Source organism: Misgurnus anguillicaudatus, chromosome 4 (assembly GCF_027580225.2).
Source record: "Misgurnus anguillicaudatus chromosome 4, ASM2758022v2, whole genome shotgun sequence".
Classification (NCBI taxonomy): domain Eukaryota; kingdom Metazoa; phylum Chordata; class Actinopteri; order Cypriniformes; family Cobitidae; genus Misgurnus; species Misgurnus anguillicaudatus.
In genome coordinates, this window is record NC_073340.2 from 20,241,460 (window position 1) to 20,254,583 (window position 13,124).

Genomic DNA, 13,124 nt, shown 5'->3' on the forward strand with positions numbered 1-13,124 from the left:
ACAGTTTTGCGCTGCTCAGCCTGGATTAGAACACAGCGCGTCCGATTCGCGAACTGACTCCTTTGAACGGATTCGTTTGAATGAACGGTTGAAACAACAAATCTGTCCCAACACTAAACTCACAAGACGTCACTGTCAGCACAATCAGTCACTTTTAGCATCTCAGAAATGAGAATGTAAATGTGTTTAGAAAGATTTGCCCTAAATAACAGTCTCAACTAAAAACCATAGACATTTACTATGTTAACTTTATGATGATGAATAAATATTTTATCAGGTCTACCAAATAAGAATTTTATCCTACAAAGCAATAAAAGCCATGCTAAAAAACTGATCAAAGATTATGACAGCAGAGTGTCAGGTAATATCTGTGTCTGATAAATGCATGGTGCACTGGAGGTTGTAAAACTCTTCAGAAAGACCAGTCATGTATTTTTAAATACTTTGACTTAAATAGTGACATTTTTGCATTTAAAATATCTGCTAATAATGATGAGAACATTTTGATTATTATGTACATATAGAAAATCGGCCAAACATATCGGCCATCGGCTGCCCTCATTTCTAAAAAATCGGCATCGTCCAGAGAAAAAGCATATCGGTCGACCTCTAATATTTATATCACTGTTCTTCAAATTGTTTCAGGTATTTTCATGATAATAAAGAATATTTTAAATTATTTTGTTTAACGAGTGTTGCTTTTTAAATGCACGTTATAAACGACTTCGACTCGTTATGATTTTAGATTGATAAGGACTTACCGACCAAATGCCATAGTATTAAATGCCGTAGTATATATATGCTCCTGTGTGTGCTCTTCATGAGCCCTCATGTCTGAGGAACATATATGAGTTATACACGCTGGACGTGTTGCATCCTGGGATTGCACAGTCGCAGACTCATATAGCACATTCACTGCAGTTGTGGATCCACTACTTTTCTTCATCTTTCTTGAATTTGTGAATTCTTGTGAATGAATTTCTGTAAATACTTTCAAAGCTGTGTGGACATGTGTGCGTGAAAAGGCAAATGCGGGAAGAAAGTTATAGGGCCCTAAATATAAGTTAGGATTTGGTGTTTAGGCTAAGAAATTAGGCTTATAAATTCTTAAATTTTAATCTCATCATGGACAACTTTTGTATTCATAGTTGCAAAATTGCCCATATTATACTGTGAATAAGATCCTTAATCTCAGTCTTGGCTGCTATGATTAATACAATAATGATGAACCAAAGTTAAATGCTGATCAAAAACAGGATCAAGACCAATGTTTTTGGCATGATATTTAAGACTTTAAGAAATTTAATTCTAACAATAAAAACTTGAAACTGCATTAAATAAACCAAGGTGTAAATTACAGCACTAACAATACAGCACTAAGCAGTGTTTGTTTACATTGGTGTAGTTTTGCCTTGTATTGTTTTTAAATCTAGCCTCAAACGAGTAGCCCTTAATCATTTGTCTACAAATCTCACATTGCCTATAAATAATATTATTGAAGGACCTGTAGTTTAAAACTGTTGCTAAATGTTTGCTTCAGCTCAGAATTTTTCACACCACCTTCAAGACCTCTCTTACCTCAGCTTGGACCTTACAACTACAAAAACAAAACACAGGAATGCCAGTAATGCAGGGCCACACACTGGGGCAGCCAAGACCCAGACACGAGACACCTGTTATGTCACTGCCAGTTTAGACAACCCCCAGTGCACACACACAACAGTTTTCAAACAACTGACAAAGAAAACTGCAAATCTTACCAGCACCATCCATTTCATCAATGTGCAATATGTCCTTTGTTTCTTATCTCAGATTTTGCACATAGCAAGTTTGCTAACAATCTCAGCCACTAAAATGGCATATCAACTTGTTTCAGCTCCATATGGGAATGTTTCTTTCAATATTTCATATTTTAGAAATGGTTCTCTCCTGTCAGTTCATATTAGCCATGTTATTCACATATGTATGGAGTAATCTGAGGACTTTAGTAATAGTCACACTGTGTTCCCTCTTCTAGTTATTAGCACTCTACAAGTTAAAGCGGTAAGTTGAGGGAATGATTCGAACATGGACTGCAATGTTAAGCTGATACTGCAAGACGATAAGTGGGAGCGAGTTTGAGTAATGAAGTAAGCAGAGGTTGGAGTCAGATGGAGTGCACACAAATCTGACACATCAGATATCAAGTCTCAAACAAAACACTGTGTAGCAGAACTGAGAAAACTCTTAATACCTAGTCCTACCTACCTGAACACAAGTCATGCTTTCATAGTCTTTTCACTACCAGAATACTTTATTAATCTTCTTTATCACAACTGCACTGGGCCATTATATTATATATATTTCATCTGTGCATAAGGGTGAGCCTATTAAAGATCAAGGCCAAGTTGATGGGGTCTGCAATATTTTCCAGACTTTCACAGCCGATTATACACAATTTTTGTTCCAGATTATTATCATATATTACTTTATTATTAATCATTTAAAGTGTTTTTATTAGATTTTCCCTCAGAGAACAAGTACGGGGCCAATGAATGAATTCTCTACGCTTAATTTACAAATAAAATTAAATCAACAGACCAACTTTTTCACTTGATATGATATTAATTGGAGCATGCCAGCACCCCAGCAGCTGAGCACACATGAGGAGTAATGACTTTGCCTGTTGCTCAGGATGATGTCAGTGTCAAGCTCCGTGTCAACACACACTGTCGAAATAAAGCTAAACCATCCAGTCATCCCAACAAGAGCTACTTGACCAGTTAAAGACTCGTTTCATTGTTTTATACGTCTGTTTTTATTGAGTCAGCGGTCGGGTGCACTTGACAGTGACAGACACTAGCGCTCGCGCTGTCAAGTGCACCCGACCGAGCGAAACAAACAACGTACCAAGTCGATTCTCCAGTTTTCACTAAAACTTCTTCAGATATTGTCCTTAATGAGTAAACATTCGGCATTTCTATTCATAAAGAACGATGCAGATACTTGTTTTGTGATTCCTAAAAAGAAATAAGGTGTTTTTACTTACTCGGGATGTGTATCGTGTTTGGAAAGTCCAGTACTAAGACACTTTGGACTTCTTAGAGTATTGAGCAGCCGCTACCGAGGAAACCTTATCCACACTTGGCTTTAAAAGACTAAAACTAATAATTTTAAGTAAATATTCCAGGTTTGAAAAGGTCCTTATGTCCAAAATGTTTTTCTTTGAGGGCGAAACGCCTCGTACAATCTGCGTTACGCGAGACAGGCGGCCGGAAGTAATCCTTGTCTCGATTGGACAATGTAGTAAAAAAGGGCGGGACCAAAGTGTATCCTAAAACACAACTGGTTGTTATATAATCAATCATATGCCACACCTGCCTTCTTTTCTGCGAAATTATGGTTTATTATAAGAGGTCCTTAGGGAGAGCGTGCCTGTGTTCATACATTATAAAGACACTTCCATTGTTGCTTTGAACAATGCTCAGTGGCGAGTTGTAATTTCCAGGGATGAATGAACAGTTGTTCATGAGTTCATCTGATACAACACCTGCCATTCCGGTTTAGAGAACATGATCGCCAGGTTTTCTCCCATTTGAATATAATGCCTATTTCTAATAAGCTTACTTGATCGGTCTAGACATGCTAGTCCTCGTTATTTCAGTGGTTCAGTGAAACTTAGCCTACAACGCAGACTGGTTTGACAAGTTACATAAAAGCACATACAAAACACCACAGTTGCAGCTGAGATTTAGTCTATAAAACTGAAATGGAGATAGAAAGAAAGAAAGAAAGAAAGAAAGAAAGAAAGAAAGAAAGAAAGAAAGAAAGAAAGAAAGAAAGAAAGAAAGAAAGAAAGAAAGAAAGAAAGAAAGAGAAAACAATGCAAAGTTAATTTAAAGACAGTGATTCAGAACTTTTTTAAAATTCTGGCATTCAGACAGAAACCAACACTCGAACATGAGCAAAACAATCACAGAGTACCTGAGTGCCACCCAAAGAAATATTACTACAGCACCATCTCGTGGTCAAAACATGAATATAAATGACACCGCATGTGATACTTTTCACCAGTCAACAATTCAAAATAATAATAATTATAACTTTTTGACTATAATGTAACAACAAAAGCAAACGTTGAATTATTTCATATTTTCATTAGTTTTGAGATTACCTGCAAAGCCAGAAAATTTGCATATTCAGTGACTATACTGTTTTACATTTCATATTGCACCACATTAGGTTTTCAAATAATATGTTTAAATCTTGCATTGCACTTCTTCTGTTATTGTAGGCCGTAAATGTTCCAAAAATCCTGGGTTGTTTTAACCAGTGGTTGGATTTGTTCATATATTACCAGGCCATAACGCGCACCACAGTTTGTAGCAATGTAGTTCAATCTGTTCAGTCAGATGAATTAGTTTAGAATACGAATTTGCAGAGCTATTGCATAAGGTACGTGGTACATAATAGACAAAAGGAGACAGAAGGATATTACAAAAAGGCACAACATTGCACTGTACTAAAAAGTGAAGATATTGTGGTAAATATGATGAACACAATATTGCACATGGTAAGAGTAAATATGGTAAACCTGTGATATATTGCACAAGGTAAAAGTAGATATGATATACATTTAATACACATATTGCACTAAGTGAGTGTAAATAAGATACACATATGATACACAGAGTAAGATGGAGGGGGTCAGTGCATGAGATATTGAGTGCACGTCACTGTTCAGTGTGATTATAGCTCTGAGAAAGAAGCTGTCCTTGACGTGTAATAAAACCTATGGAGTTTTGACAAACAAAAGCTCAATTCAAGATTCACTGGTAATAGTGTATACTACAGTAATCATGTGACTTTCAATGACACTTTTGATCAGGTGACTAGGTACAGTTATAGATTCTGGTAAATGTGTGTAAAAAGACACCATCTCTGCTCATACAGACATTCAGACAATTGATATGCTGATGCACCTGCTTCTATTGTTAGCAAACACAGTGCGCTGTATTTAGGTATTGTTCCTTTTTTATTTTTTTATTTTTTTGAGGTATTGTTCATGTAGAAAGTTAACAACAGAAGTAAATATTTCACCAACAGTGTATTTGTGTACTTTCCATGTAAATTCGTGTATCTAGCCTATTATTGTATAAGCTGCAGGGATGGACTGTTTTTTGTAAGCTCATAATGAATTTACACTTTATTTTTCTATAACCCATATCAAACAATTGTTTACTTTTGGTTGGGTGGCTTTAACATATTACTTCATCTGTTGTCAGATTAGCTATGGTTTATGATATATGTTTAACCTACATAAAATAAATGCACATAAAATCTGTCTTGCTCCCATGACCAGAATTCTATCAAAGTAAAGTTATGAATAACAAACAACTAAAAATTAAAAAAATGTTTTAGTCCAGTTCTTTCTATAAACACAATGAGGTATTATATTGCAACAAAACAGAAAAAAATGTTTTGGATAAAATAGGGCTGTCATCTCTCTGGTTACTTCTGTGAAATATCATGGCTGGAACTAGGACAAAACCGAATACCTTCTGGTAAGCTACATCTTTGGCCTAAATTAAACCACAGCACAAAGGGACAAAACCAATAAGCTGGGATATGACTTTAGACTTTAATGCAATTGAAAATATACAGTATGATCTGTCCACTCACACTATCTATCTGATTTTTCAGAAAGCCACAAAATTTGCAATGACTATTCCAATACTCAACCCAATTGTCTACAGCTGTAGCTGCTGCTAACAAACTAGGTAAATGGTGTTGTTGACCTATTTTTTTTAACAATGTTCCGGTTGCTAATACTTTTAAAAAAGTGCAGAATTTCCCAGATTCACTTTGATCAGTGACTCATACTGCATCGAATAGTCAATTTAGGAAATGTGCACTCGCTAAACATATCCAGCAGATGTCAGTATTAAGTTAAAATTGCACGAAAACACAATTTTTATAAATGACCATACCATTTGTTTGTGCATACTTCATGCATTGTTAAATTTTTTATTGTTAATTTGATTTTATTTGTTTTTGTTTTTTACTTTTTTATTTTTGGTTAAAAACCATTATCTATCATTACTTCCGTTGAAACAAAATAATCACAAAGCTGTGGTTCTTAAGCAGGGATGCGGCAGGTGGCGCCAGAGAGGCATCATCACGCTGATCATGGCCGTTTCTTAAACGGAAGGCTGCATCCTCCGAAGGTCGCATTTGTAGGCTGCATACATCATTAAGAATTATTTCAGAATATTAACAATTATAAAGTTTAATATTATTTTTAGTTAATCGTAAATTGTTGTAATATGCTTATGAGTTGCGAATATAACGCTCAGATAATTTAAATATACCAGTCTTGATGACGTATGCATCCGGCATATGCGACCTCCGGAGGATGTAGCCTTTCCGGGTGAATTCACTGCATCACGCTCAGCCACTTGCCGAAATTGTCCGAGTTTTGCCGAAGTGAGACCTGCAATAACCCGGATCGAGGTGTGTGTGTGTGAGGCAGCCTGAGCTTCGCTCTGCTGTAGATAGGGGCAGAGTTTGGTGTGCGAGTGGGAGATGGACCGAGGGCGCTCTTCCGACTAGCAGAGGCGGAGTGCGACTCCAATAGCCAGAGCTATTGAAATAATATACGCGATCAGGTCGTCGACAGCCCACTCCAAAACAAAAATTTGTCGCCCATCTTTCACATCTGCTTCACACACACTAACACGGCATTGATGGTAATGTATGCAAGGAAACAACCGAGACTCGGCGATGGGTAAACAGCTTTATTTTCTACTTCGATTTTCCTCCTTTTCCTTCTCCGCTTTGACAATCCGCCATTTTTAGCCAAACCAAAATAAGTAAAAACTTAAGGAAGCCTATTTAGCTGTTGCAATATATGTTACTGACTATGAACTCTTATTTAATTGTTCCTCTCTCTTTTTCTTGTTTTGTTTTGTAGGTGCACCGACCGAAGGGATTCTCAGCCCTATCAGGTAGATGTGAGATAAATAAGATTATAAGGGGGTAAATCTAGCGCAGGCTTTTGAAGTAGTTTAGGCCTCTGTGCGTAAAACACACGGAAAAGTGTCTCGTTCACATCGGGCTCGAATGAAAATGACACATAAATTGAGTTACTACGTTAAAAACACAGATGTGTGTTGGCAAAACTCTCAATGACCGTCGAAACTATAATGTTGTAAGTTAGCTCTGGGGCGCTAGCGACTTTATCAGGCTAACGTTAGCTCGCTAGCAGCTAAACCAGGGCCGAATGCAACGGCGATTTAAAGCCCAAATATTAATATGAAAACGCCAGTCTTAGTCAATAATTCAAAATTAAAGATGTGCTTTTTAGTCAAGCATTTAAATGAGCGCATAACATTAAAGTGTTGTTTATAAACAATCGAGGTAACAGTTCAGTTAACGTTACTGCCGAGTTCAACCAAATCCCAATTAAACGAAAGTAATCTAGGTTTAGTCAATCATGGGATGCTATATTTATATATACAAGAGGTTATGGTAAGCTTTAATGCGTTGACTTCAGTTGTGCAAAGACGTACAAAATATGTCAAATCACAAACGTGATTATAATATAAAATATATTGTGCTGTGTGTTCTTGTATACACTGCAGTAAACTGAAATTGAAATGCATTACATGTGAGACTAAACGTGAATTAGAGGTAAATGTAGGGATCGTTTTATCTTGACAGGCTCTTAAGTACTCATCCAAGAGCCACCCCGACCACAGGCACGAGAAGATGCGTGACAGCAACGACGCAACCCCGCCGTGCAAGATGCTGCGGCGATCAGACAGCCCAGAAAACAAACACACGGACAGCCATGGCAAAGCAAAAGCCATTCATCCACACAGGGGGAGAGACAGAGAAGGAGGTAAGACCTGTAGACAGTGAATACTTAATAAGATCCCAGTCTTAATAGTATAGCCAAAATTATAATTATTTTTACTTGGTTAGCTTTACTTAAACGTCATATTTTATATATGTTCAGTGGATTGTTTATTAGTTGGATTTAAATATGCATTATCCCAGAAGTCTTGGGGGTTTATTTTCTTTTAATCTCAATGTTTTGTGATAAAGAGAATAACTGAAGGAAATACAGCATCATGCAGTCTTAATTGGAGGCCCTACATTCATTAGCTTCCATGCATTGCATGCATTCTTGCTTTATGATTGATGCTGTTGCAGACAGGAGAATCTAAGACTTATGAGCACCATCAAATACTTTTTTGGGACAGTGAGGTTTTTCAGATTTTTAAGCAGTAGCATTTATTATTTTTTGGTTTTATTTTACACTTGGAGAATGTACCATCATTTGCCAAAAGTTAGAAAGAACAACAAAACTCACAGAATGAAGCAGGCCTTATATATCTGGTCTTAAACAAGCACTGAAGTGAGTTGTTCACAATTTTATTCAATTTTGACTGCCTGTGCTATTTTGTGTACTGATTTTTAACCAAAGAAAATATTGTTGTACTCTCATAAATCTATATTGCTTATCTATCTTGCAAGATCCCCACTATTTAATTTTCATGAAAAAGGTAAAAGTAGCATTCAAAATTGTTTTGCAAATCTGCAGCTAGAATTTTTTTGCCTTTATACCGGTAGATGTTTAATCTGTTGAACTGACTATGTGCTAATTCCATTTAGACACATTTAACAAGTCCAATTGGTATGGCTTGCTGGTGGATGATTACCTGTAAATGACAAAGTGTTATATAAGATTTGCCCACATCACCTTACAATTTTACTGATGTTAAATGTAGAATAGTTTAGAAGCTTGGGGTGTCAAGTCAAATAGGGAGTGAACTAGAGGTCTTCACGTGTCCACCGTGTGCTTCAGACACGGTTCAGGAATAACATTAGCAGCATCGGGTCATCTTGGGTAATTCAAAATAAATGTATTTTTGCCAAACAGAAATGAGAAGACCCAAACTATCTAGCGTGTGTGTAACGAGTCCTTTTCCCATTTTCATTGAGCCAGACCTGTCAATCAATTTTAAAAGCACATTTAAACGGTTACCTTAGTGTCATGGTCAGATAACAAATGAAAGACCATGGAGAAGTGTGCCAGTGGGTTTCTTTCTGTCTGAATGGTGCATGCGAGGCTGCAGACTGCACAAACGTTGGTGCCATCGGGTTTAATCTCAGGGTTTGTCTGGGGTCGCGTCTTTCTTTTTTTTAAAAAAAAATAAGCACCTCGGGTAAAAGGGGATTCTGGTCTTTCGTGTGGTGTCGAGTACTTTTGTTGGAAACGAGAAGACCTCTAAAATTAAATGCCTTAAGAAACCTCATTCTGATAGGATTTTAGTAGATGACATAAAGTTGAGAGGTGTAATGTGTGCATCACTAGTGTCACTTAATGGAACTGCAAAAATAATGTCCATTTTAAACCGGTCCGTGAACACTCATACCACATGGTTAGTTGACTGTGTCTCACACTGTTAATGTTTTTTTGAGAGAAATTTACTGCTGAAAATATTCCTCCACTTTTAAACTTTACCAATATAAAGTAACGCACATTGTCATACGCGATGCATGTAATCACAAATCCAGAAACGTAAAATCCGCAAATCCAGAGACTTTGTATATATTTAGTTGACCATAAGTGAAAATATTTTATTTATAAAAATCCACACTTTACCCATAATGTACTGAAGTTTCTTCAAGGATTAATTAATGTATGAGTCCTCTCACATTTTTATAAACGCCTTAACCAGCGTTCTCGCTGTTTTGTTCATGTGCACATGTCTTGGCTTGTAAAAGTTAAATGCTGCAATTGGAAGTAAACAAAGTAATGCATAAACAGGGGTGCAAACTTGTCACCTTTCGGTGAAATTCGCAGTTTTTTGATACAAAATAGGTCATTCTTGTGATTCGTCTAGATCCGATAAGTTTTTGAAAATGAGGGGTGAGGGGGGGGGGGGTCTGCGACATGGTAGCAGTAAATGAAATTATTAAAATCATGTCCAGCTATTGTGGTAACGATGTCAAATTACTAGCCAGTTTGGCGGGTTATGTTTTACAATTTATAGCCACCTCATTTGCTGCCGAAGTTTAAGCAGTCTGCAGATTGAGTGCACATACTTAACTCGTAGTATTTTCTCATTTGAGGTTACGCGCCCACGTCACGTTGCTGTGCGCGTGGTCATAAAGCTTAACATTTGTTCACGCACCGCAGTTTTAAGTTAAGTGATTTTAAGCCGTTGACAACAGTGCTATATGCGCTATATACCCGTTTCTGTTTAAGAGGAGCGTGCAAGCCGCATATCCGCTTATATAAGAGCGCTTGTGTCTTGTCACCTTTTTCACCTCTGATGAGTTTGCACCCCTGATAAAAGTCTTCTCGATTCATGCAGTTGTCTGAGAAACTGATAAATTAAAAACTTGCTAAAATTATAAATTCTGCAGACATAAGGATAGAAGGTGGACTGTAGGTAGTGACGTCACTGACTGCGAGAAACCTGACAAATTTTTTAAATCTATGTAGTTTTCTTGGTGGCCGGTTTTTGCATGTTAACGCATAAAAACAACTTTTTTATAATTTACAGATTTTTGATAGTTAACTGATTATTTCTTGAATCTAAATGCACTCATTGAGGCTTATCTATAGTTAAATAATATGAGCTGTGCACAAAAACAATGGATCTTAATTAGCTTTTTAGCTATGTACTAATGCACTATTATAACATTTTTACTTTTTTTTAAAGCTGCATTTTATAAATACTATTGTAAAATCTTTACATCCACCATTTTAATTTACCCAAGAATGCAAACTTGTCACCTGTCAACTGACTTTGGTTTTTAGTGCAACATTGCTCATACAATCACAACTAATGTTGTTGTACAGTGCTACCTGCATTGTGCAAATAATACTTGGCCCTGGGAAGTTTTTGAAAATATAAATACATAGATACAGGTCATTGAAAATGCTTGAATCTATTTTATGCAAGAAGTTTTCTGGAAAAAAATCTATATTATTCCATGTGTAGTGTAGAATAATATCATAAGAGTTATAGACTTTTAAAGCACACGTGCTAAACTGTTCACTTTAAATGCTTATATCTACTGTATGAGAATGTTGATTCATACCAAAATGCTTTTTTGCATAGTTGTGTTTGACACATGAAAACGTCCCTCTCTGGTTACGTATGTAACTGTTGTTACCTGAGAAGGGAACGAGACGCTGCGTCTCTCTTGCCATACTTCCTGCGTCCCTGTAATGCCGTCTTTGGCAATATTTCAGATAGCGATATACTTCCTTGCTCCCGGCGTCACCATGTCTTTGTCGTTAAGCCTCACCATTGGTTGAATGTGATATACACATTCAGATGCACATACCCCTGGATTTGTCCCCAAAGTGATACCACAGTGACACAGCGCGAGTTCCCTCGAAAGGAAACTGTAACAATGTATCTTAAAAGGTAACACGATGTAACCTTGCTCTCACTTGAAATATGTCCCCACATTTAGTCCTTGAATTTGAGGGTATTGCACCTGAAAAGTCCTTGACAGGTCCTTGAATTTGAAGTTAACTAAGATGTGGGAACCCTGTGAACTTACAAGACAAGCATGTCAATTGAATTTGTGTATTTATTTGTGAAGAGATCAGATGAACGGAGATTGTGCATCTTTTTACATGTTCAACATAGCAATTGTTTTTGTTCACAGTGACAGCACTGTAAAACATGCAACTTTTGTCCCTGAACAGGCAAATATGAACTAATGAAATTACAAAATACTATTGCGATTCTAATATCATCAAACTTGTAACAATCTAAATTAGGGTTGTAACGGTATGAGATTTTTCACGGTATGATAATCGTCTCGGAAACTATCACGGTTTGCCGGTATTAAACACTTATTATTATTATCATTAGCTACAATGACCCTTAAATTTATAAAAAACAGATAGGGGTTTTGGGTTGAACATATGGTTTATTACATTAAACTTTTTTTGGGGAAAATACACTTTCGAAAAAAGTAAACTTTGATTCTTAACCATTTTTGATTCTTTTAATTTTATTCTTTTAAATAAAATTACAAAATATAGGGATGCTCCGATCAGGATTTTTGCAGGCCGATACCGATCACCGATTTGTTGTCTTCGTGATCGGCCGATACCAATGCCGATACCGATTTTTCAAGCTGATATGCAAGCTCTTTGATGACTGTAACTTTTAAAACATTTTCTAGATAAAGTAAAACCACAGATGTTGCATTTGTTATATTACTTGCAGTAATTGGGTATATTATTGTTTTAATAGAGAATCAAATAAATTAGCACAACAAATATTTCTTCTGCAAAGAGAAATTTAATATGCCTTTAAAAAGTCTTATGTCTGTAAAAACTAATTAAAATAAAACAGTTAACAGTCTTTACTGTATGAATTAAATATACACGCATTCGTATGAAGTACAACAGTTCTTTAGTGAAGAGCAGAGAGTGATTTTAATTGAGAGATGAATTAGGTTACTGTAGCTTTAAGACTTGACAGAGATCGCTCTGTTCACGTGCACTGACGACAGGTTGCTGTGTGTGCGTGCGGCGGGTGTATGCAGACGAGACGAGAGCAGCTGTGAGGAAAATTAAAGTTTAAACGCTCAAAACTTTAAAACGCATGCAAATAATAAACTTTTGACATGAGGATGCAATTGTCCGCGATAGATATGTGTTGTATACGCTGTTTGATGGGGATGTGAAGACGGGTCGCGATGTTAGGACCGGACCGCGTCCTCATAGATAATACACATATCTCTGTAAAGGCAAAGAGAGAAATGCAGATCTACACGTCGCTCATCAGCCACGGGTTATAAAAATGCTCTCACTGCGTAAAAATGGTCTCTATGTGCAGCCGCATTGAGGAGCCATGACAGACAAAAGTAAACAGAAAGATCGGTTCACGAGATCGGCAAATTTAACGAGGACCGATCGAGTCATTTAATGCCGTTATCGGCCGATACCGATCTGCGGCCGATCGATCGGAGCATCCCTAATAAAATACTCATTAAATTCTCTCAGAGCTGCTCTAGATATATTTATTTGTTCACATCGTCATATAGTGAGTGAAATGCATAGTTTTTATTATATGGCCTAAGTATAATCTACTTTAATT

General features: G+C 36.7%; 2 protein-coding genes across 4 annotated transcripts in view; one reads left to right on the forward strand and one right to left on the reverse strand.

The window, feature by feature from the left end:
• mpp7a (MAGUK p55 scaffold protein 7a) overlaps window positions 1-3,279 on the reverse strand; it is a 144,907-nt gene extending 141,628 nt beyond the window's left edge. Inside the window, exon 1 of one of the 2 annotated variants that reach the window (XM_073866920.1) lies at window positions 3,029-3,279. The gene's annotated coding sequence lies outside the window, so the exon portion shown is untranslated. The remainder of the gene's footprint in view (window positions 1-3,028) is intronic. The other variant, XM_073866919.1, reaches the window with a different exon arrangement.
• A 3,218-nt stretch (window positions 3,280-6,497) lies between these two features.
• Window positions 6,498-13,124, forward strand: part of waca (WW domain containing adaptor with coiled-coil a) — a 37,515-nt gene continuing 30,888 nt past the window's right edge. Inside the window, exons 1-3 of one of the 2 annotated variants that reach the window (XM_055175984.2) lie at window positions 6,498-6,766; window positions 6,953-6,986; window positions 7,702-7,882. In XM_055175984.2, the coding sequence (XP_055031959.2) occupies window positions 6,726-6,766; window positions 6,953-6,986; window positions 7,702-7,882 (256 nt within the window). In that variant the 5' untranslated portion in view covers window positions 6,498-6,725. The remainder of the gene's footprint in view (window positions 6,767-6,952; window positions 6,987-7,701; window positions 7,883-13,124) is intronic. The other variant, XM_055175983.2, reaches the window with a different exon arrangement.